Source organism: Lolium rigidum, chromosome 2 (genome assembly GCF_022539505.1).
Source record: "Lolium rigidum isolate FL_2022 chromosome 2, APGP_CSIRO_Lrig_0.1, whole genome shotgun sequence".
Taxonomy (NCBI): domain Eukaryota; kingdom Viridiplantae; phylum Streptophyta; class Magnoliopsida; order Poales; family Poaceae; genus Lolium; species Lolium rigidum.
Genome location: NC_061509.1, coordinates 232,485,110 through 232,510,104, shown reverse-complemented (window position 1 = coordinate 232,510,104; position 24,995 = coordinate 232,485,110). Strand labels below are relative to the sequence as shown.

The 24,995-nt window shown below is 53.5% G+C and overlaps 1 protein-coding gene across 1 annotated transcript; it reads left to right on the top strand.

Moving 5' to 3' along the window:
* The first annotated feature begins 2,081 nt into the window (after nt 1-2,081).
* Nucleotides 2,082-5,148, top strand: LOC124693111 (auxin efflux carrier component 1a-like). The gene is made up of 6 exons (XM_047226566.1): nt 2,082-3,427; nt 3,537-3,819; nt 3,916-4,001; nt 4,142-4,299; nt 4,509-4,585; nt 4,724-5,148. The coding sequence occupies exons 1-6, from the start codon at nt 2,311-2,313 to the stop codon at nt 4,788-4,790; spliced, it is 1,788 nt and encodes a 595-aa protein (XP_047082522.1). The 5' UTR covers nt 2,082-2,310; the 3' UTR covers nt 4,791-5,148.
* The last annotated feature ends 19,847 nt before the right edge of the window (nt 5,149-24,995 follow it).

Genomic DNA, 24,995 nt, shown 5'->3' with positions numbered 1-24,995 from the left:
TGATTTTTTTGAAAAATAAATAAATTACACAAACTACGGGTGCTATCCATATGTCAAACCTAGACCGCTCGCCTTATGGATACACGCCTAGCACTAGTATTAAGTATTATGTATTAAGAGCATCTTCATCGATAACACTGATAGCGCCCCCACAACCTCTCTCGGTCTCGCTTGGCAGCCCTAGTCATTGCTTATGAGCCAAGCGGGTCAAACACACGCACACGGTGGCCGTATCGACTCCCAAAACGGCTGACAAATCGACTTTTGGTATGCAGGAGTAATGGCATCACCACCTGCATACCGTGAACAACCCTATTTATCCCCTCCGGCACCACCACATCATCTAGACTACTGCGCCATCTCCCTCTCTCTCCCTCTATCTCCCACCATCGCCATGGACAACAATTGGCTGGACTAGCACGCGTCCACCAGCTGGCCAAATACAGTATCCTCGCGTCGCCAAAAGCGACGGTGCCGATTGGCTAGGCTATAAGCTTGGCTGTTTCCCTGTGCCACCACGGAAGAGATCTTTTACCGCAAGCGGAAGGACGCGATGTGGATGGACATATGGTTGTACACGGAAACGGAGTAGTAGCCGACATTGTTTTTGTAAAAACCTAGAAGCGGTGCTAAACCGCTTCACCGGCAAGCATCCACCACCGAAGAAGAACATCCCCGAGCTAAGATTAGGTCAGTGCCCGGCCGCACCGTCGAGGACGTCATCACCATCGCCCGACATGAAGCCTTTAAGCGGTCGGCTACGGAGGTCGTCATCTTCCGCGCCGACTCCGACGTGGAAGAATATGGACCAGTTTAATTTTTTGTTCTAACTTTGCAAAACTTCTTAGTTTTGAATGAACTTTGCTAATTCCGTTTTGAGTTTTAAAAAAAATAGTGACCGCTGGTGCGGGAATCCCTTTCCATACAGCGGAAGCTTGTGCCGTCGGCCCCTTGGCTCTTGGCACGAAAGCTATTTTTTTTTGAAAATTAAAACCATTTATTGAAGTCATAAACACGTTACATACAACAATGTGCAACCATGCACTTTCAGACTTGAGAGATTTGCTGCAACGGGGCAGTTATCTTTGTTATGACTAGCTCCTAAACAAGAGAAAAGACAAGTTTCTATATCATGAAGTCTGTAGGCTTCCTGAGCTTGTTTATGTGCTACTTCATTGAAGGATTTATTAATCTTGAACACCCTTGACTGTTGATTCTTTGTATTCTGCACAAATTAATTCAAAGAAGGCCTGATGCTCCAGTGACCAGGATAGTTTTTTGGTTCTCTTTTTGCTGCTGCTTCTGCGAGTGTGAAGTTGTCAGTCAAATAGTTTGTTCTTCTAAGGTGCAGCGGCACGAAAGCTATTAGCTTAGCTTTACATCCATCACAGGGTACCATTTGTAATAGTATTGTATTTTTTTTGAAATAGTAATAGTATTGTGTTTGTCAATAAATAGATGTCTTTTTTATCTAAATTTTCATTTTCTGCACAGTAAAAAATTCTAGGTACATTTTTTTTTATTAAGTTGAAATATTCATTGGTGAACGGAGTCTGTTGGACAAACTCATACACGTTGAGTGTATTACGCACATGTATTGTAAATTTCTAGGGAATGTGACATCGGATTAGGTCACTATATAAAGGCTGCCGCCGGTGGAGAAGCTTTTATAATTTGTTTTGCTCATCCCTGTTAAGGGTATCTGATGCAGCACAAAGTACGGGCACTGGCCATAAATGGGACAAAGTATAAGTACTGTCTATATATCGAGCGTACACCTCTCGCCGTATGGATACACGCCCAGCACTAGTATTTAAACCGCATCTTGCAGTGCATCACACACACACACACACACACAATCCATAGAGCCGACCAAAACCTGGATCCTCTTGTCCGTCCGTCGATACATGTCGCGGTACAGGCAGCGTACATCCGTCCCGTGCCCTGTCTAGCATATCGTAATGTACTCCTACCTGTCGTCCCCATACGCCATAAAAGAATCGCTCGGCGCATGCACTGCATCTGCTCGACGAAATGCCATTGTCACCAACTCACTCGCCGTCTCGGATGCCAGAGCGCGCGCGCGCGGCGTGGGATAAAAGCAAGGGAACAAGGGATGGTCCAATCAAAGCTGCCATCTCGCCTAAATAAAACACTCCCCCACACTCACACTCACCGCCCACCAAATGCTCCTCTTCTTCCTCCTCACTGGCTCAGCTCCGCTGTAAAGAGCGCGCACGCACAGGCGGCGCCGAGCTGAACGACTGAGAAACAGAGGAGGTCGAGCGTCGCTGCAGCACCGCCGGCAAGATGATCACGGGCGCGGACTTCTACCACGTGATGACGGCCATGGTGCCGCTCTACGTCGCCATGATCCTCGCCTACGGCTCCGTCAAGTGGTGGCACATCTTCACCCCCGACCAGTGCTCCGGGATCAACCGCTTCGTGGCGCTCTTCGCCGTCCCCCTCCTCTCCTTCCACTTCATCTCCACCAACGACCCCTACACCATGAACCTGCGCTTCATCGCCGCCGACACGCTGCAGAAGCTCATGATGCTGGCCATGCTCACGGCCTGGAGCCACCTCTCCCGCTCCGGCTCGCTCGAGTGGACCATCACGCTCTTCTCCCTCTCCACGCTGCCCAACACGCTCGTCATGGGCATCCCGCTGCTCAAGGGCATGTACGGCGACTTCTCCGGCTCCCTCATGGTCCAGATCGTCGTGCTCCAGTGCATCATCTGGTACACCCTCATGCTCTTCATGTTCGAGTACCGCGGCGCCCGCATGCTCATCACCGAGCAGTTCCCCGACACCGCCGGCGCCATCGCCTCCATCGTCGTCGACCCGGACGTCATGTCGCTCGACGGCCGGAGCAACGCCATCGAGACGGAGGCCGAGGTGAAGGACGACGGGAAGATTCACGTCACCGTGCGCCGCTCCAGCGCGTCACGGTCCGACATCTACTCGCGCCGGTCCATGGGGTTCTCCAGCACCACGCCGCGCCCGTCCAACCTCACCAACGCCGAGATCTACTCGCTGCAGTCGTCGCGCAACCCCACGCCCAGGGGCTCCAGCTTCAACCACACGGACTTCTACTCCATGGTCGGCCGCAGCTCCAACTTCGGCGACTCCGACGCCTTCGGCCTCCGCACCGGCGCCACGCCCCGCCCGTCCAACTACGAGGACGACAAGGCCAAGCACCAGCAGCACCAGATCCCCGCGTCGTACCCCGCGCCCAACCCGGCGGTGGCCGCGGCGCCCAAGGGGCCCAGGAAGGCGGCCGCGGCGGCCACCAACGGGCAGGCTAAGGGCGAGGACCTCCACATGTTCGTCTGGAGCTCCAGCGCGTCGCCCGTGTCCGACGTCTTCGGCGGCGGCGCGCCCGACTACAACGACGGCGCGGCGGCCGCCAAGTCGCCCCGCAAAAGTAGCAATCTATACTCCGTCAATTCCGGGAGCCTGAGCTAAGTCCGTGGACTCGTAGTTGACGAATCTCTGTTTGTTTATTCTCTTCCCTTCCGGGGTGTGCTCCGCAGTGGACGGAGCCAAGGACAGTCGGGAGGACTACGTGGAGCGAGACGACTTCAGCTTCGGGAACCGCGGCGCGGCGCTGCACGACAGGGACGCGGAGGCCGGCGACGAGAAGGCCATGACTGCGGACGCCGGCGGCGGCAACGCGATGGGCGCGGGGCCGACGGCGATGCCGCCGACGAGCGTGATGACGCGGCTGATCCTCATCATGGTGTGGCGCAAGCTCATCCGCAACCCCAACACCTACTCCAGCCTCATCGGCCTCATCTGGTCGCTCGTCTGCTTCAGGTCCGTGCAATCCTGCTAACCAAATTAGCAGCACCGCCGGAAGAACACCAACCTGTAACTAACTGTAGTCGTCGGTTGTTTGTCTCATTGCCACAGGTGGAACATCGAGATGCCGGCGATAGTGGTCAAGTCCATCTCCATCCTGTCGGATGCAGGGCTCGGAATGGCCATGTTCAGCCTCGGTCGGTATTCCTCCCATGCTTCGCTTCTTTCCATTCCTGCTAGCTAGTACTGCCATTCCCAGCAGCCAGTCGTCTCGTCTCGTCTGGTCTGTCGTCCTATCCAACAGTACCACTCCGTAGCTGACTCGACGTGCGTGCAGGTCTGTTCATGGCGCTGCAGCCGCGGATCATCGCGTGCGGGAACAAGGTGGCGACGTACGCCATGGCGGTGCGGTTCCTCGCCGGCCCGGCGGTCATGACCGCCGCCTCCTTCGCCGTGGGCCTCCGCGGCACGCTCCTGCACGTCGCCATCGTCCAGGTACTTGCTTTGCTCTGCTTTGGGAGGCGTAAAAAGTTAGCGGCAGGGTTGCGATGATCAACACCGGAAAAAGCCCTGGCGTGCCCGTGTCCCTTCTTTTCGCAAACCCCTGCTTTTGCGCGCAAAAGCTTTCACCTTTCTCTGCTGTCTTTCTAACCTTTTCCTCTCCGGCTCCGGCGGGGCTGGGTTCTTGTTCGGCGACCGAGCAGGCAGCGCTGCCGCAGGGCATTGTCCCCTTCGTCTTCGCCAAGGAGTACAACGTGCACCCTGCCATCCTCAGCACCGCGTAAGTTCTGTCTCTCCCGTACCGGTACCCGGCCACCGACACCGACAAGGAGGCAGCAGCAGCTGCTCCGATCCAGCCAGATTCTCCCCCAAATTTAGCTCCGGTATGACTGACTGAGCATTTCCATTTGGGTTGCAGGGTCATATTCGGCATGCTCATCGCCCTGCCCATCACGCTCACCTACTACATCCTGCTCGGTCTGTGATCGTCGCCGGCGGCTCGATCACCATGTAAAGATCCATCGCGAGCTCGATCGGGGGGAGATCCTAGAGCTGCTTGCGACAAGAGGGTTCTTCATTTTTTCCCCCTTTCCTCCTCCCTCTCTAGAGCAGCAAAGAAGGTGGCACTAGAAGCTAGGTAGGACGACAATGGCGCGCGAGTCAAACAACACTCAAAAGGGCCACCGAAGCTTGGGGAGCTGGAGGGGAACACGCACGGCATTCGGGTCGGGTTCTCAAGCGGGGTTTGCGAGTTTTTGGTTGATTACGCTGACCCCTCCTCTTGTAAAACGGATGCCCTTCTCATAACTTGATATTGCTGACGTGAGTTTCATGGTTTCTTCAGTTCCATTGGTCTGAATCTGATGGCGGCTGGGATGGAATTCATCTCACTGCTTGGATCACACATACATGTTCCTTGATCTCCTTCTGCTTAGCGTACTGTATCTGTACGTGGCTCACACTGTGTTTCCGCCTGGCGCCAAATCGTTAGAACAGTGATGAAGAGCTGGCATGCCCTGCCGGTGTGCCCGATCAAGCTGAGGCCACAAGAACGCATGGGCGAGGCCGGCCTCTCAATCAGTCATCAGTGGTCACTGATTTGATTTGATACGACGTGCCGGCTACAGTTTCTGCTGGATCAATTAGTGTCCGAACGACTTAAGCCGCAAACGTGGAGACGCCACCAAGAAACTATGCTATTAGCGGCGGTTCCATTCGTAATCATGGACGGGCAGAGATACAGTTACCTCCACTAACCATACAAGCATAACGACTTAGCTCCAGTTCATGTAAGATAGATGATGGCGAGGTACAGGTCCCCCTCTTTTGATAAGCACTCGATAGCAAACGTGTACTTTACTTGCTAATTGGTCGTCGATTAGCCCATTCCGGAGAAGTACTTGGTGATAATCGTGAAAGGAAATACGGCTGGGGCCAACGTTCGGTGGAGGGCATCATGCGCTAATGTGGGATTTGATGTGGACCGGTGGAGCATATCCGGCGACATGCAGGGCCCTCTACGTTGCTGTCGCATTAAGCGCCTTGTTGGGGTCCTTGTGCCCCCCATTACCCTTTTCCTTCTTCTTTTCGTTGCCCTCTGCTGCTAACCCGTAGTTTGATCTTTAGTTAGCGTTGGGTCTCTGCTAGTGAACATGCTTGCTGTATCCTAACATAGAACTAGGGCCAAATAACATACATCTTGCTTAAAACCAGGGTGCAGTAAATTTTGCATGTGTAAGTAAATTAGAGCCATTTCAACAAATCTGTGTAAGTAGATTAGAGTTATTTCAACAAAATTTAACATAAACATCTTGCTTAAAACCAGGGAGCATTTGTTTTTTGTTGCATGTGTAAGTTAACAGTGTAACAATACTTTGAAAGAGCCATTTCAGTGTTTATGCCCCTTTAAAACAACAAATCTGAAACATTCATAACTCTGAAGAAGCATGGCTCAACTAGTCTGTTATAGCAAGCTGGATGATCCAACAAGTCTAAAACATTCATAATTCTGGAGTGGTCCACAAGGGTTTATCTAACAAGTATATGTTTACCATGTAAGAATCTAGCAAACAGTTTCCTCGGCAGCACTATTATTCTCAGTTTGTGTATTTGCCTCTCGGCTGTGTCCTTTCAAATTTGCCTGTGTTGTCATCTGCATCCTTCAGCAGAGTTTTCTTCTCACTTTTGTTTTTTTCTATTTAACCACGTCATTTCAACTGCAATTTTTCTTTTTTAACCGTCCAGAACAAGCTCGGATTGAATCCAAAGCTTCGGGATAGTTCGAGTGTTCGCACCAATTTCAGGCATCTGGCTAAGCTGCGCGGGGGATGTAACCTCTAATTCGTGTTTTGCCACTAGTTTAGCTTTCAACTTTTTATTTCTTCTTTGCATCATAGCAGAAGCAAAGCTCCAATTGTTTGGTTGCCTGAAATTTGCATTTCGGCTAATTGCTAGTCCTTTGGTTACATGTAGTTTTTCTTATAGCTAGGGTTACCTCCTTACACTAGTAGAGAGCGGCGCTATGTGTTGTGGGTATACTTCATAGGTGTACCATCGACAGTGCCTAGATCCGGCAAGCCCGGGTGGCCCACAGACGGTGATGAGGCATGTGGCCCATCGGGCGGCCCAGTTGCTGTTGATCATGAAGGAAGAAGTCCGAGCCCAGGATCAGCAGGCCGGATCCGTACCGACATAGGAGTTACCCGGATCCATGGAGGCCCATGAGGAACCCGGATCCAGGACCACGTGTATGGAAGGCGGATCCGTGACGTGCACGGCAAGATATTGTACCGTAGTTAGTCTATCTGTAATCCGGCTAGGACTCTCCATGTAAACCCTAGATCCGTGCGCCTTTATAAGCCGGATCCCGGGAGCCCTAGAGGCACAACCACAACTCATTGTAACAACGCGAAAGCGCCCGCATAATTCCGGCACAAGCAGCAGTAGGCCCCGTCATCGTGCGTGTGTTCCGAAGCCGGGTAACTCGCGTACCACCGTCCCGTGTGCACTCCGCCCTATGGCCCCTACTTCTTCTCCCCTCGTGAGGATCCCTCCTCCGAGGTACCGTCGATTAGACAACGACGGCTGGCGCCCACCGTGGGGCCTCGCGGCGTCCGGAGGCCGGAACCGGGAGGGTTCCGCCATGGGAAGCTACGACGACACCATCGCCGTGGGGCGTGTCCTTTACGCCGGAAATCCGCCGATCGTCCCTCCGGATGAGTGTTGGATTCCGGCTAAAACCGACCCCGTCAAGCTCTCCATCATCCCAGTTGGCGGCATACACATCTTCATCGGGGAGACCGTCGATTCCGACGGAAACCCACTGGTAAGTAACGCAGACGCGACCGCCGCAGAGCTGGACGCCGTCGCGAAGATCCAATCTGAGACGCAGGAACTTCCCAAGGAAGATTCCGCCTTAGATCTGGAAATTTCAAAGCCCACCCAATCCGCCCCTGAGCAGGAAACAAAGGTGGAAGACCAATGTGCATCCGCCCGGGTCTCCCGGGTGTTAGAAAAGCAGAGGTGCCACTTCGTACACTTCTTGGCCCATACCGCCGGAACCGCCCCTCAAGAAGTCGGAGCCGGTCCCGAGCAGAAGAGGCACCGGAAAACGGCGCAGATCCGGATCGTGCTCACCTGTCGGAGAAAGCGAAGCTCCGGTTGAAGAGTCGATCTTGGGCAATCCGAGCCCAATTTCCGGGGACACCCCGTCCATGGAATCCGATGACTTCGTCCGCAAGTTGGAGGAGTATGGTCTCGGCGATCAGCCCGAAGTCAACTCCGCCCAGCCGAGCGGTGTTCTCGCAACGGTAGCAAGCGCTGGGACAAACCGGATCCGGAGACCAAGTCGCCCAATCCGAACCATCCCAACAAGGATCTCCAATGTCTCGGTGCGACCCCAAAGGGATTCTCCTTCTGAGGAAATCCTCGTCGCGCAAGAGGTGGCCGCGCGAGCAGCTTCTTAACACACCTATAACTCCGGGCCACGCCGCGGATCCGGAGGCTCTAGAGACCGCCGTAAAGGAGATGTCGGCCACGCCCAAGAGGCTCGCCGACACCGAAGCTGCATTAAAGATAGGAAGGGCGGATCATGCAGCCCGGGCCGGAAAACTTCGACAGACAGACCGCGAGATTACTACCACACTCGAGCACGTCAAGAGCATGAGGGCCGAGTGGGAAGTAAAGATGACCTACGCGCAGAGCGGAGGCTGATCGTATTGTCGAGAAGCAATTCCGCCTCGCAGATAGCCTTCAACACGCCCGCAGCTCACCAGCCGCCGGAAACTCCAAAGGACAACATGCCGAAAGCAGCGGAATTGCCGAAGAAGAAGGACGAAGAAGTTGATATCAACCATCTCCGCACACTTGTCGCTTCAAAGCAATGCAAGCAGCAGAGCAAGGCAGCATACTTCGCGCAGGTTGGAATCCAATCCGGATAACCGTGTATCTACCGCGCGTAAGGACGCCCGCGCCGATCGGCATCCCGACGATGAATCACACACCGGATCCTCGCAGCGCAGTAAGAAGGGCCGTGGAACACCCAAATCCGATCCCCGTCCCATCACGTACGCCTCCGTCGGATCCAAGAAAGGGAAAGGATGCGATGTACTCCGACGAGACAGATACCGCAACCCCTCTCCTCCGCCCAACGGTTACCCGCGACCCCCTCGCCGCCGTAGTCCAGCCGGAAACACCAGGCCCATAGGGCACGGTGCGATTGTTATCCGCGACAACGTGCTGCCAAGAAACGAAAAACAGGGAGCGTTCGCCGGAACCTCGCCGGAACCGAACAATGTTCCCGAGCCCGAGCCCGGAAGGAGTCGGAATGAAGACCGCGGTCCCGTAACCTCGCCGGAACCGCGATCCGTAACCTCGTCGGAGCCGCGACCCGCAGCCTCGTCGGAGCCGTGACCCGAGCCTCGCCGGAAGGACCAGGGCAGCCGCCGCCAAGGCGAAGGCAGCCACGAAGCCGGAGTCGCACCAGGAAGGTCGTGGAGATTCGGATGGCGGAAGCAAGAAGTCGACCGCCCACCTCGCAGGTCTCCTCACCACCACCTAGCGGTGGCGGCGGAGGTGGAGGAGGAGGCAATGGCCGGAGATCTCGCTCGCGCTCAAAGTCTCCCCGCCACGGCTCGCGCGACGCACGGGACCGCCTTAACGAGTACAGAATCGACTACATTGGTCCGAAGTGCTTTGGCAGGATGATTCGAGAGGAACCAAAGCCAAGGAGCTCCCTCAAGCTACCCGGAAATCCGAAGCATTATGATGGCACCGAAAGGCCGGATACCCGGATTGAGGACTACTACAATGCAAGAACCTTCGCCGGAGGAACCCCTAACATCGCCCGCCGCATGCTCCAGCTTGTACCTTGTAGGACCAGCCCGGATCCGGCTCGCCGACCTCGAGAAGAACTCCATCTTTTGTTGGTTCGACCCGAAGACCGCTTTTGAGAAACACTTCGGAGGCACCTACAAAAGACCTCGCCACAAGCAAGCGACTTGCAAGCTTGTATCCGGAAGAAGGGAGAAACCTCAAGAAACTTCCTCACACGATGGTTGGCATGCAGGAACGAGTGCGAAAACGTCGATCACACGACCGCCATGTACGCCTTTATTGGTGGACTCGCAGAGAGGAGGATTGCCGAGGCATAAGCTTACATGTTTGGCTAACGCCAACAAACCGACTTTGGATGAGATGATCTCCATTGCCGGTGATCACACCGCCGCCGATGACGACGCAGCGGTGATATCGCAGCTACAAAGAATCCCCCCGCACCAACAGAAAGAAGAACCGTGATAACGGTAACAACAACCGGCCACAAGCGCAAAAACACCGATGACCGTAAGAGTGGCGGATCCGAGATGGTCGCCATGGCGTTCCAACGCGGAGGTTCGGGAGGCGGAAGAGGACGCGGCCGTGGAGGCGGAGCCGGCAGGGGTCGAGCAGCATGGCACCGAGGTCACCGCCGGCGGATCCCGCTCCCCGCAAACCTACGAGGAGTACAGAGACATGCCCTCGCCCGGCCCACTTGGATCCGGCTACAGGGAAGTCCACTCATACCAACCGCAATCGCAAGTGGGTCAACGACCTCAAGAACGACCCGGAGGCCGGATACAAGCGAGCCCGGAAGCACCGCCCACGCGGCAAAGGAGGCAAGGGCAAGAACAAGGACAAGGAGGAGGACAGTTCCGAGGCGATGGACGAGGATGATAACTCGCCGGATCCCAAAGCCGGACCCGCAGGAAAATCCAACCCCTTCGAGAAAAAGAGCGTGGGGGCTTACCACACCTTCCTCGGAACCCCCACAGTCCGTGCTACAAAATCAGCTACCCGGATCCTGAACGCCACAGTTCCGGCCGTGCCGCGAGATGTAGGTGGTCGGAAGTTCCGTGCACATTTGACAGGGAAGATCATCCCGCCATTGTGCCAAAAGAATACTACGCCTTGGTTGTGAGTCCCCGCATAGACGGGTATGACTTCTCCAAGTGCCTCATGGATGGCGGAGCCAGCTTGAACATCATGTACCTGGAGACTCGGAGCGGATGAACCTCACCAAGGAACAGCTCAAACACAAGCACAACCGAGTTTCACGGCGTGGTTCGGGTAAGAAGGCAAACTCCCTCGGCAGCATTACACTTCCCGTGGCTTTCGGCGATGTTCATAATTTCCGCGAAGAGAAGATCACGTTCGAAGTTGTGCCCTTCAAGAGCTCCTACCATGTCATCTTCGGCAGGCCCACCTACCACAAGTTCCACGCAAGAGCGTGCTATATATACAACAAGCTCAAGATGCCGGGTCCTAATGGTATGATCACCATAACCGGAGACTACAAAAAGGCTCACGAGTGCGAGTTGGGCGAAGCCGCCTTCGCAGAGTCTGTCATATCCGGAGAAGAGCTGAAAGGCTACAGGGCCGCGGTGGATCCGACTGAGATGCAGACCACCAAAAAGCAGATCTCCGAGCAGAAAACCTCTTTCAAGCCCGCGATAGAAACCAAGAAGCACGACCTCATTCCGGGTGACTCTTCCAAGCAGGTTTCGCTCGGGGCCAACATGGACCCCAAATAGGAAAGCGCGCTCGTCGAGTTCCTCCGCGCTAACATGGATATCTTCGCATGGCAACCTTCCGACATGTCCGGAGTACCTAGGGAACTCGCCGAGCACTACCTCAACATAAATCCGGGGCTAAACCAATGAAGCAAGCTATGCGACGCTTTGGAGACAAGAAGCGCCGCGCCATAGGAATGGAACTAGCAAAGTTACTAGAAGCAGGTTTTGTAATAGAAGTTATCCACACCGATTGGGTCGCGAATCCCGTCCTTGTACCCAAAAAGAACACTCGAAATACTAAGAATGTGCATCGATTACTCCGGCTTGAACAAACATTGCCCGAAGGATCCGTTTCCCCGCCGCGCATTGACCAAGTCATTGATTCGACGGCGGGGGCGGAACTTCGTGTTTTCTTGATGCATATTCCGGTACCATCGTATCCGGATGTAGGAATCCGACCAAAAGGCGACTTCATTCATTACCCCGTTTGGTACTTATCGCTATGTTACCATGCCCTTTGGTTTGAAAAATGCAGAGCTACTTACCAACGTACGATGCAGCGGTGCTCGAAGGACCAAATAGGCCGAACGTGCACGCTTACGTCGACGACATCGCGGTCATGACCCGGAAAGGATCCGACTTGATCAGCGACCTCACGTAAACCTTCGACAACCTCCGCAGGTACAAGATGATGTTGAATCCGCCGAAGTGCGTCTTTGGCGTACCAGCTCGGAAAACTCCTTGGCTTCATAGTCTCTCACGAGGCATTGAGGTGAACCCGGAAAAGATCAAGGCAATCCCGTGCATCAAACGACCAACTTGTCTCAAAGATGTGCAACGACTAACTGGTTGCGTCGCAGCAATCAGTAGGTTTGTTAGCCGTCTTGGCGAGAAGGCGCTACCTTTGTACAAGTTGCTGAAGAAAACAGACAAATTTGTCTGGGACGACGCAGCTGACGCAGCTCTTCGAGGGTTGAAGGAAATACTTACCTCCCCACCTATCCTGGCAGCCCCAGCAGAGTCAGAGCCAATGCTCCTTTATCTGGCGGCTACCAACAAAGTCATCAGCCTCGTCATCGTGGTGGAGCGAAAGGAGGAAGGTCATGAATATGACGTCCAAAGACCTGTCTACTACATAAGCGAGGTGCTGACGGAGTCAAAGCAAAGATACCCTCACTTTCGAAGCTAGCTTATGGAGTTTTCCTAGGCAGCCGGAAGCTGAGACACTATTTCCAGGAGCACCCAAGCATCAGCTGTGAGCAAAGCTCCGCTCGTCAACAATTCTCAACAACGCCGACGCAACAGACGAACAGCCTAAATGGGGCATCGAATTATCCGCCTTCGACATCGCTTACAAGCCAAGGACTCGCGGTCAAATCCCAAGTTTTGGCGCATTTCGTTGCGATTGGACGAAGCTCCGGATGAAAGTCCGGAGTCGGAACCGAAACATGGGTCATGCACTTCGACGGATCCAAGCAGCATCAAGGCTCGGGAGCCGGAGTCACCCTCGAAGTCCCCTACCGGAGAAGAACCGCAGTATGTTCGCGCATCCACTTCGAAGCTACAAATAACATGGCGGAATACGAGGCTCTACCGCACGGATCGCGCATCGCTAAGGAAATAGGGATCAAGCACATCATTTGTTGCGGAGATTCCGACCCGGTGGCACAAGCAAGTAGCCGGAACCCGGAACGCCGTAAATTCCGTCATGGCGGCCTACGGAGACGAAGTTGACGAGATCGCCAAGAGCTTCCTCGGATACGAAGTCAAGTACGTCGAAGAAACGACAATACAGCAGGCAGATATGCTATCCAAGCTCGGATCCGGCGAAAGCCAATTCCGCCCGGAATTTTCCTAGAGCATCTCCGGATACCCTCGGTGAAGGGCGCTAACCCGGAAAACCCGTAGTGGCAAGTGTCTCCGGCTAAAGAGGTGTTGGCCACCATTCCGGCTTGGACACAGCCTTTCCCGGACTACCTCATCGATCGAAGTTGCCGGAGGACGAGGTCCTCGCGCGCCGCATCATCGACGAGCACGATCCTACACAATTGTTGATGGACAGCTCTACAAACGAAGCGCAACAGGGGTATTTCTCAAATGCGTCTCAAATCAAGATGGCATTGAAATCCTCGTAGAGATCCACGCAGGGACTCGCGGGCACCATGCCGCTCCCAGGTCACTCGTTGCAAAAGCTTTTCGGCTAGGCTTTTATTGGCTCACAGCCTAAAGAAGATGCCGATAAGATAGTCAAGACCCGCCGAGGTTGTCGGTACTACGCTACTCAACCAAACGCTCCAGCCCCAAGAGCTGAAAACCATACCTATCACCCGGCCATTTGCGGTCCGGGGGCTCGATATGGTTGGTAAGTTAAAAAGATCATCTCCTCGGTGGTTGTAAATACCTCCCGGTCGCCGTTGACAAGTTCAGACGAAGTGGATCGAGGCCAAGCCGGTGAGAAAAGCCGACGGTGCTACGGCACTAAAATTTGTCATCAGCCTCGTAATGAGATTCGGCATCCCACACAAGATAATCACAGTATAATGGCACAAACTTCGCTCAGGGAGAATTGAAGGATTACTCGTGAGACAATGGGGATTCGATTGGACCTTGCATCCGTGGCTCACCCACAATCCAATGGTCAAGTCGAAAGAGCTAACGGTCTAATATTATCGGAATCAAGCCACGCTCGAAGAACCGCCGCGACGAGCAGCCGGAGCTTGGGCCGACGAACCGGACGCTGTTTTGTGGAGTTTGCGAACTACCCCTAACAGGTCAACAGGGTTTACCCCTTTCTTCCCCGGTATACGGATCCGAAGCCGTGATTCCCTCCGACATCATCCATGATTCACCGCGAGTTTCCGCCTATAACGATGAAACAACTCGACGAGGCCGGACAACTATCTCGTGGACCTCGATCGAAGAAGCTCGGAATCTAGCTGACCAGCGTTCCACCATCTACCGGCCAGGCTCCGACGCTATCACGCTCGCCGAGTTCGGAAACGCTCCTTTATGGCCGGAGACCCGGTCCTCCGCCTTCGACAGGTGAAAGACCATAAGTTGCAATCTCCATGGGAAGGACCCTTTGTCGTTAGCAAAGTGCTTCATAACGGATCGTACTACCTTGTCGATTTCCGCGAGCCGAGGGATAGACCCGCTAACCGGCGCCGGAAACGCAAGCGTGAGGATCCGGATGACATCTACGATGAAACAGATCGCCCTTGGAATATAGCACAGCCTACGTCCTTTCTACACTTAGCATTTTTTCCGAGTTACAAACTCGTAATAGTTATACATGATCAATGAAATAAAGCTTATGGTTCACTCTTTGAGTCTTTTACCTCCTTTACTTGTTCATTTTAGATCGTGTATGTTTTTTCCGACTAAAACCGCAGTAGCTGGATGTTTTCCGCCTAGGCGTGTATAAAAGTTGTGATTTCTAAAATCGTCCTTTAGGACGTAAGCTTAAGTTTTCCGATTAAGTTGTTATCTCGTTGCGAACTCGTGGATTCCTAGTAGCGATTTCCGGCACCTATGCCCGGGGGCTTGTTTCCGCGGTTATGGACGGATTGCCATTGGGCTTCGTCGCCGCTGGCGAGCATTTCCGGCTAAGGTTTTCCGGCTCGTGGAAGGTCAAGCGGGCAAGCCGGAAAATAACGAGATCAGCACTTGCTTTCCGACATAAAACGAAACATGCACATAATATTAAACGGATAGCAGGATAAGTGTTTCCGCCCCATGCATAATCGTTTCATTCCTAGCTACTTAAGAATTTAAAGTCTTATTACAAACCCTCGCTGGGGCCAAAATGATGCATTGTTTTTCCCGCAGAATAAAAGTTCTCACTCCCCTTAGCCGGAGAAGTCTTGCCCTCCGGATCTTGTTCCTTGGCGCCTTCGGCCGGAGAAGACACATCTTCTTCACTTTCTTTTTCGTAGCGTTAGCCGCTGGTCTTGGGTTCCTCTTGGGGAGTTTCCTTGGAGCTGGTCCAGTAAATTGGGTTCCGGATTCCGCAGGTCGCGCCTTGGCAGCAAGCTCCTTCGAAGTTCCGCTTCTAAGGGCTCGTCCGCAGGAAGAACGACCTTGTCGTAGAATTCCTCGTGCCGGATCCTGCGCGCGATACGGTGTCGTAGCCGCTCACCGCATCCGAGAGCGCGTTGACATCCGCATCCGGAGGAACGCCCGTGGTCACTTCATCAAGATCAAGATCCGGAGTATGTGCCGTGCACATGGTTAAGGCCATTGCAGCCGCGCCTCGGGCCGAGGATGCTTGCGGATCCGTCACCAGGCTCCGGCAGGATATCCATCTTCCTAATAAGTTTCCGGACATCGCAAGTGCGGCTCCTCTTGATGGATAAGTTGTAACATATCTTGCGGGAGGCGGAGATAAGATCTTTGCAGTCATCGCCCGCAAGTTGAAGGAGGTCGTCACGGGGGTACAAATTCCGGCGTTCTTCGGAATACCCAAGCGGCTCTGCATAAAACAGTGAGGATATAAGCATACAATTTTGTGCATAAAGTAAAACGTCGGAACAAATATCTGGGCAGGGTGCCAGTATTGGTACCCAAGATGTTCTCATTGAGCAAGTCCCAGTGCTGCTCCGCCGTCCGCATAAATTTCCGGAGTCCGTCAATCTCTTTTTGCTGCCTCTTGATGGTCTCGCTATCGCATTCTTTTTAGCACCAGCTCGCCCTTTTCCCCGATATGCTCGGAGTTTTTCTCCGCCACCGCTTTTCGGCTTGCTCCCTCTTAAGTTCCGCCTCCTTTAACTTCGTCTCCAAGTCTTGGTACGAGGAGCGCAGGTTCTCAAGTTCGGTCGAGGTTGTAGCGAGGGAAGAGGATGCGCCTATAAAAATATAAGTTAACAGTAAGTTCAAAGTCGGAAATTGGTTAATGACGAAGAAGGCGGAAACCAACCTTGGGCGTCCGCCAGTTGTTTAGCCAAATCTGCATTCTCATCCTTCGTGGTCCGGATATTTTCCGCCCGACTAAGAGTAACGCGGCGCCGCAGGGCAATGTTCTTGTGCAGCTCATAGTGCAGCGCTTGCTGTTCCTGTAAAATTTAAACAGTGCAGGAGTAAAAAATTCCGCCTGTAGCAGTGGTTTCTCTTAAAAGCATCATTGCCGGAACCCTTCCGCCATAATGCCGGAACCCTGCCGCGCATTGACCAAGTCATTGATTCGACGGCGGGGGCGGAACTTCTGTGTTTTCTTGATGCATATTCCGGGTACCATCAGATCCGGATGTAGGAATCCGACCAAAAGGCGACTTCATTCATTACCCCGTTTGGTACTTCATCGCTATGTTACCATGCCCTTTGGTTTGAAAAATGCAGGTGCTACTTACCAACGTACGATGCAGCGGTGCTCGAAGGACCAAATAGGCCGGAACGTGCACGCTTACGTCGACGACATCGCGGTCATGACCCGGAAAGGATCCGACTTGATCGGCGACCTCACGAAACCTTCGACAACCTCCGCAGTACAAGATGATGTTGAATCCGCCGAAGTGCGTCTTTGGCGTACCGCACCGGAAAACTCCTTGGCTTCATAGTCTCTCACGGAGGCATTGAGGTGAACCCGGAAAAGATCAAGGCAATCCCGTGCATCAAACGACCAACTTGTCTCAAAGATGTGCAACGACTAACCGGTTGCGTCGCAGCAATCGGCGAGGTTTGTTAGCCGTCTTGGCGAGAAGGCGCTACCTCCGTACAAGCTGCTGAAGAAAACGGACAAATTTGTCCGGGACGACGCAGCCGACGCAGCTCTTCGAGGGTTGAAGGAAATACTTACCTCCCCACCTATCCCGGCAGCCCCAGCAGAGTCGAGCCAATGCTCCTTTATCCGGCGGCTACCAACAAAGTCATCGACCCTCGTCATCGTGGTGGAGCGAAAGGAGGAAGGTCATGAATATGACGTCCAAAGGCCTGTCTACTACATAAGCGAGGTGCCGACGGAGTCAAAGCAAAGATACCCTCACTTTCGAAGCTAGCTTATGGAGTTTTCCTAGGCAGCCTGAAGCTGAGACACTATTTCCAGGAGCACCCAAGAACAGTTGTGAGCAAAGCTCCGCCGTCAACAATTCTCAACAACGCCGACACAACAGGACGAACAGCTAAATGGGGCATCGAATTATCCGCCTTCGACATCGCTTACAAGCCAAGGACTCGCGGTCAAATCCCAAGTTTTGGCAGCATTTCGTTGCGGATTGGACGAAGCTCCGGATGAAAGTCCGGAGCCGGAACCGTAAACATGGGTCATGCACTTCGACGGATCCAAGCAGCATCAAGGCTCAGGAGCCGGAGTCACCCTGAAGTCCCCTACCGGAGAAGAACTGCAGTATGTTCTGCAGATCCACTTCGAAGCTACAAATAACATGGCGGAATACGAGGCTCTACTGCACGGACTGCGCATCACTAAGGAAATAGGGATCAAGCACATCATTTGCCTGCGGAGATTCCGACCCGGTGGCACAAGCAAGTAGCCGGAACCCGGAACGCCGTAAATTCCGTCATGGCGGCCTACAGAGACGAAGTTGACGAGATCGCCAAGAGCTTCCTCGGATACGAAGTCAAGTACGTCGAAGAAACGACAATACAACGGCAGTATATGCTATCCAAGCTCGGATCCGGCAGAAAGCCAATTCCGCCCGGAATTTTCCTAGAGCATCTCCGGATACCCTCGGTGAAGGGCGCTAACCCGGAAAACCCGGATGGCGATGTCTCCGGCTAAAGAGGTGTTGGCCACCATTCCGGCTTGGACACAGCCTTTCCTCGGACTACCTCATCGATCGAAGTTGCCGGGAGGACGAGGTCCTCGCGCGCCGCATCATCGACGAGCACGATCCTACACAATTGTTGATGGACAGCTCTACAAACGAAGCGCAACAGGGGTATTTCTCAAATGCGTCTCAAATCAAGATGGCATTGAAATCCTCGAGAGATCCACGCAGGGGACTCGCGGGCACCATGCCGCTCCCGTGTCACTCGTTGCAAAAGCTTTTCGGCTAGGCTTTTATTGGCTCACAGCCTAAAGAAGATGCCGATAAGATAGTCAAGACCCGCCGAGGTTGTCGCATCTACGCTACTCAACCAAACGCTCCAGCCCAAGAGCTGAAAACCATACCTATCACCCGGCCATTTGCGGTCCGGGGGCTCGATATGGTTGGTAAGTTAAAAAGATCATCTCCCGGTGGTTGTAAATACCTCTTGGTCGCTCGTTGACAAGTTCAGCAAGTGGATCGAGGCCAAGCCGTGAGAAAAGCCGACGGTGCTACGGCACTAAAATTTGTCATCGGCCTCGTAATGAGATTCGGCATCCCACACAAGATAATCACGTATAATGGCACAAACTTCGCTCGGGGAGAATTGAAGGATTACCGTGAGACAATGGGGATTCGATTGGACCTTGCATCCGTGGCTCACCCACAATCCAATGGTCAAGTCGAAAGAGCTAACGGTCTAATATTATCGGGAATCAAGCCACGCCTCGAAGAACCGCCGCGACGAGCAGCCGGAGCTTGGGCCGACGAACTCGGACGCCGTTTTGTGGAGTTTGCGAACTACCCCTAACCAGGTCAACGGTGGTTTACCCCTTTCTTCCCGGTATACGGATCCGAAGCCGTGATTCCCTCCGACATCATCCATGATTCACCGCGAGTTTCCGCCTATAACGATGAAACAGCTCGACGAGGCCGACATGCCTATCCGTGGACCCGATCGAAGAAGCTCGGAATCTAGCCGACCAGCGTTCCGCCATCTACCAGCGCGAAGCTCCGACGCTATCACGGCCGTCGAGTTCGGAAACGCTCCTTTATGGCCGGAGACCCGGTCCTCCGCCTTCGACAGTGAAAGACCATAAGTTGCAATCTCCATGGGAAGGACCCTTTGTCGTTAGCAAAGTGCTTCATAACGGATCGTACTACCTTGTCGATTTCCGCGAGCCGAGGGATAGACCTGCCAACTGGCGCCGGAAACGCAAGCGTGAGGATCCAGATGACATCTACGATGAAACAGATCGCCCTTGGAATATAGCACAAGCCTACGTCCTTTCTACACTTAGCATATTTTTCCGAGTTACAAACTCCGTAATAGTTATACATGATCAATGAAATAAAGCTTATGGTTCACTCTTTGAGTCTTTTACCTCCTTTACTTGTTCATTTTAGATCGTGTATGTTTTTTCCGACTAAAACCGCAGTAGCTGGATGTTTTCCGCCTAGGCGTGTATAAAAGTTGTGATTTCTAAAATCGTCCTTTAGGACGTAAGCTTAAGTTTTCCGATTAAGTTGTTATCTCGTTGCGAACTCGTGGATTCCTAGTAGCGATTTCCGGCACCTATGCCCGGGGGCTTGTTTCCGCGGTTATGGACGGATTGCCATTGGGCTTCGCTGCCGCCGGCGAGCATTTCCGGCTAAGGTTTTCCGGCTCGTGGAAGGTCAAGCGGGCAAGCCGGAAAATAACGAGATCAGCACTTGCTTTCCGACATAAAACGAAACATGCACATAATATTAAACGGATAGCGGGATAAGTGTTTCCGCCCCATGCATAATCGTTTCGTTCCTAGCTACTTAAGAATTTAAAGTCTTATTACAAACCCTCGCTGGGGCCAAAATGATGCATTGTTTTTCCCGCAGGAATAAAAGTTCTCACTCCCCCTTAGCCGGAGAAGTCTTGCCCTCTGGATCTTGTTCCTTGGCGCCTTCGGCCGGAGAAGACACATCTTCTTCACTGGTCTTGGGTTCCTCTTGGGGAGTTTCCTTGGAGCTGGTCCAGGTAAATTGAGTTCCGGATTCCGCAGGTCGCGCCTTCGCAGCAAGCTCCTTCTCGAAGTTCCGCTTCTAAGGGCTCGTCCGCGGGAAGAACGACCTTGTCGTAGAATTCCTCGTGCCGGATCCCGCGCGCGATACGGGTGTCGTAGCCGCTCACCGCATCCGAGTAGCGCGTTGACATCCGCATCCGGAGGAACGCCCGTGGTCACTTCATCAAGATCAAGATCCGGAGTATGTGCCAGGCACATGGTTAAGGCCATTGCAGCTGCGCCTCGGGCTGAGGATGCTTGCAGATCTGTCACCAGTTCCGGCAGGATATCCATCTTCCTAATAAGTTTCCGGACATCGCAAGTGCGGCTCCTCTTGATGGATAAGTTGTAACATATCTTGCGGGAGGCGGAGATAAGATCTTTGCAGTCATCGCCTGCAAGTTGAAGGAGGTCGTCACGGGGGTACAAATTCCGGCGTTCTTCGGAATACCCAAGCGGCTCTGCATAAAACAGTGAGGATATAAGCATACAATTTTGCGCATAAAGTAAAACGTCGGAACAAATATCTGGGCAGGGTGCCAGTATTGGTACCCAAGATGTTCTCATTGAGCAAGTCCCGATGTCTGCTCCGCCGTCCGCATAAATTTCCGGAGTCCGTCAATCTCTTTTTGCTGCCTCTTGATGGTCTCGCTATCAGCATTCTTTTTTAGCACCAGCTCGCCCTTTTCCCTGATATGCTCGGAGTTTTTCTCCGCCAGCTGCTTTTCGGCTTGCTCCCTCTTAAGTTCCGCCTCCTTTAACTTCGTCTCCAAGTCTTGGTACGAGGAGCGCAGGTTCTCAAGTTCGGTCGAGGTTGTAGCGAGGGAAGAGGATGCGCCTATAAAAATATAAGTTAACGATGAAGTTCAAAGTCGGAAATTGGTTAATGACGAAGAAGGCGGAAACCAACCTTGGGCGTCCGCCGCTTGTTTAGCCAAATCTGCATTCTCATCCTTCAGGGTCCGGATATTTTCCGCCTGACTAAGAGTAACGCGGCGCTGCAGGGCAATGTTCTTGTGCAGCTCATAGTGCAGCGCTTGCTGTTCCTGTAAAATTTAAACAGTGCAGGAGTAAAAAATTCCGCCTGTAGCAGTGGTTTCTCTTAAAAGCATCATTGCCGGAACCCTTCCGCCATAATGCTTGGGGGCTACTGGTTCATTCTAAAAAACTTTCCCGGAAGTAATCTCTCTCTAAGCATCTAAGCGCTAACTACTTTTTCAGTTTCCGCTTACATGCTTGGGGGCTACTAGGGAGTACCTTTTGCTTGCAGATGAGTTGGTCGCAGAACTGGCCAACATTTTTCTTGAAGTCTTGGATTTCCGACGTCCTGGAATCAGGTTTTCCCCAGGCGTTGTTCAGCATGGCGTTAATCAGGTCTTGTTGAAGCTCCCACTTTTCCGCTTCAGTCAGCTTGTTGAAAAATTTAGTGGCATAGGCCTTTGGGGTGGAAGTGGTGTCAGCCGGATCTCCAAAGTTCTTCGGGAAAACGACCATGTCACCAGCGCCTTCCCCAGCTTTCTCGGAAGAAGTTACTTCCACCTCTCCTTGTACTTGTTTTCCCGCCTCCTCTTGGGCTGGGCCTTTGGCCTTAGGGTCTTCATCGCCCGCATGCTCGCTGCTAACCGGAATTATTTCCGGTGGAGTGTTTGCGCAGCGAGTGGGGGAGATGGATCCGCCTGAGGGGGCGACGGTTGGGGAGTTGGGTGGGTGACGCTTGGTGGAACTGGGGTAGAGGGACCAACAGCCGGAGATTTCTTCATATATTTTGTGATGGGCTCTTGGCTGGTGGTCCGCGTGGCAGTGATTTTCGGATTCCTGCGAACAAATGAAAGGGTTTAGACAAGAGATAACTTCGTTAAGTTAAAATCGCGTCATGACTCGGAAACTTACGGGGCGCCGGGGATGATGGGGCGCGTGCCTTGGCCAGCCGTTGAGAGCATCCTTATACGAGCACGCTCCGCTTTCCTTGAGTCTAGCGGAGGTGGTTTTACCGTCTTCGGTTTCTTGGCGGAGGCCTCGCCGCTAGCTCCGGCTCGGAGCCGGAAGCCTTGGCGCGGGGACGCTTTGTAGGTCGAGGGCCGCCTTGCGAGGTGCCTGTTCCTCTTCCTCCTCATCGTCATCCGGAACCTCCTCCGCCGTGTCTTCGGTGACGGGGACGCGGAGAATGGCGCGAAAGTCTTCCTCCGCCAAAGTGTTGAGCTGGAAGGAAGATGGATAAAAGTTAAGTTAAAACATCTAAAAACTTGTGAAGTTTGAAGTACTGAAAGGAACAAAGCTTACCGGAGGACACTGGTCGTTTGTAAAGATGTCTTTGGTCAGTTCCGGGACTTGTTGGCCCCTCGGAATCTTCACCAGTGTCTTGATCCTTCTTTTCGGAGAATCGGCCGGAAGGTCGTGGCGGGTTACTCGGAGAAGATCATCCGCCCGGTATAGGCGCACATCGGGCGCGCGTTATAGCGTAGAGGCTGGATTCTCCGAGAAAACCAGCTAAGTGTGAGCTGGGCTCCGGTTAGTCCATCGTGGACTAGCCGGGAGATTCTCCGCGCAGCCTTCTCCGGCACTGGGGCCCGGGCGAGCGAAGGGACGAAGCTCCAGCCTTGCAAGCTCTTCCGGAGGTTCGTTGACAAGCCGGGGAGGCCTTCATGGACCTTCGGAACCGAGGCGTTCCTCTCATAAAACCATCCGGCGTTCCAGTACCGGACGGATTCGTGTGAGTCATGAGGAGGGTACATGCGACTAGGGCGGAGCATAAATGTCATGCTTCCGCAGTTCACCATAGCTTTCTCCTTGGTTTCTTTCTTCACCCGGAAAAAGAACCGCCACAACTTGACGTCCGGCCGGATCCCAAGATGTCCTTCGCGAGAGTCACGAAGTTGGACAAAAGAAGGTATGAGTTCGGGCAAATGTTGTGGGGCTGGAGCCCGTAGGTGCTGAGGATGGAGAGAAAAAATTCCGAACAAGGGAGTGAAAGTCCGCGTTCCACCCAAGCCTTAGTCATAACAACTTCTCCGGCTTCTGGCTTGGGGACGACGGAGTCACGTGTGAAACTCCAATGAGAGGAGATCATTCCTTCGTTCTGGAGCTCTCTGAGCTCCACGTCGGTGGTTTCGCAAGGCCACCATTGACCCCGTTCTCCTTCGCGGATCCGGGCCTTGGACGCCTTCTTGTTTTCCGCCTCCTGCACTTTAGCTGCCATCCGAGCTTGCCCTTCGAGTTCTTCTTGGAGCTCTTGGAGGGTAGGAATCCGGCTTGGAGCGGTGCTGGAAGATGCGGAAAAGGTTGAGCTAGTCCGATGTCGGAAACATATGGTGGCAGGAATGATATGGGATCCGGGCATATGGGTTCTATCTGATTGGGATCCGGGCTACTCGAAGAACTACCAGTGCAAAGTGACGATTCGAGTGGCATGCTTCCGGCTGCACCCATACAAAGTGTTTGAGTACCCGGATCACTAAGCCTATCCTCTACACTATGTTGTCTTCTACAAGGCCGGCGTGCTTACCGCTAATGGCGCGGTGGCTCGACGAAGCTCCGGCGGAGATGAGGTCGCCGAACTTGAAGGAAAACGGCCCGCGTGACCACGAATCGGCGGCGGAGCGAGTTTCTCGTTCAACCGTGAGAATCTTGGTGCGAGGGGAACCTTGGTTCGGCGGCGCGCGAAGTTCACCGTGGCGAAGATCACCGGAGTCGAGATCTGGCGAGCGGCGCTGGCGCGAGGAGGAAGACGATGTGGTGAGAGGGGGTGAAAGAATGATTTTTTACCGAGCCGCGGGGTATTTATAGGCCGCGCTCGGAGATTCGGGATCCGGATCCAACGGTGGAAACTGAACGGTCACGCCATTGGATGGACGACACGTGTTTAGGTCAAATGCGGTAAAACGACGTGGAGGTAATTTAACCATGCACTCCCGAAAATTCCGGCTGAAGATTTGCGTCTGCGAAAATTTAGCGCGGGAAATAAGGAAGTTGTGCGCGGGAAATACGGAACTTCCGTTGTTGCGTGTGATCTGAAGATGAAGGATTTCCGAAGCCGTTTGAGTCTCTTAAGATTCCGGGTAAGTAAGTTGTCTCTCATTCGAGCAGGGAGTAACCCGGAGATGTTCATTTGAACGTCGATGGATGAAGTCCCGCGGGGTGGGAGTATTTTCCGGCTATAAGTTGGAAAAAAGGAAAATGCAAAGTTGGAGCTCTTCAAGTTTCTCCGCGTTACCAACGTTTGCCGGAGATTGTGATGAACCAGCAAGGCGGAAACTGCAGGTGAAACTCGGAGAACTCTGGGGGCTACTGTTGTGGGTATACTTCATAGGTGTACCATCGACAGTGCCTAGATCCGGCAAGCCCGGGTGGCCCACGGACGGTGATGAGGCATGTGGCCCATCGGGCGGCCCGGTTCTGTCGTTGATCATGAAGGAAGAAGTCCAGTCCAGGATCAGCAGGCCGGATCCGTACCGACATAGGAGTTACCCGGATCCATGGAGGCCCATGAGGAACCCGGATCCAGGACCACGTGTATGGAAGGCGGATCCGTGACGTGCACGGCAAGATATTGTACCGTAGTTAGTCTATCTGTAATCCGGCTAGGACTCTCCATGTAAACCCTAGATCCGTGCGCCTTTATAAGCCGGATCCCGGGAGCCCTAGAGGCACAACCACAACTCATTGTAACAACGCGAAAGCGCCCAGATAATTCCAGACAAGCAGCAGTAGGCCCTGTCATCGTGCAGGTGTTCCGAGGCTGGGTAACTCGCGTACCACCGTCCCGTGTGCACTCCGCCCTATGGCCCCTACTTCTTCTCCCCCTCGTGAGGATCCCTCCTCCGAGGTACCGTCGATTAGACAACGAC

Excerpts from the sequence above, each read along its gene's own strand:
- LOC124693111 (XM_047226566.1), top strand. The coding sequence starts at position 2,311 with ATGATCACGGGCGCGGACTTCTACCACGTGATGACGGCCATGGTGCCG. Across the intron at positions 3,820-3,915 it reads TGGTCGCTCGTCTGCTTCAG|GTGGAACATCGAGATGCCGG; the intron begins GTCCGTGCAATC and ends TCATTGCCACAG. Across the intron at positions 4,002-4,141 it reads AATGGCCATGTTCAGCCTCG|GTCTGTTCATGGCGCTGCAG; the intron begins GTCGGTATTCCT and ends ACGTGCGTGCAG.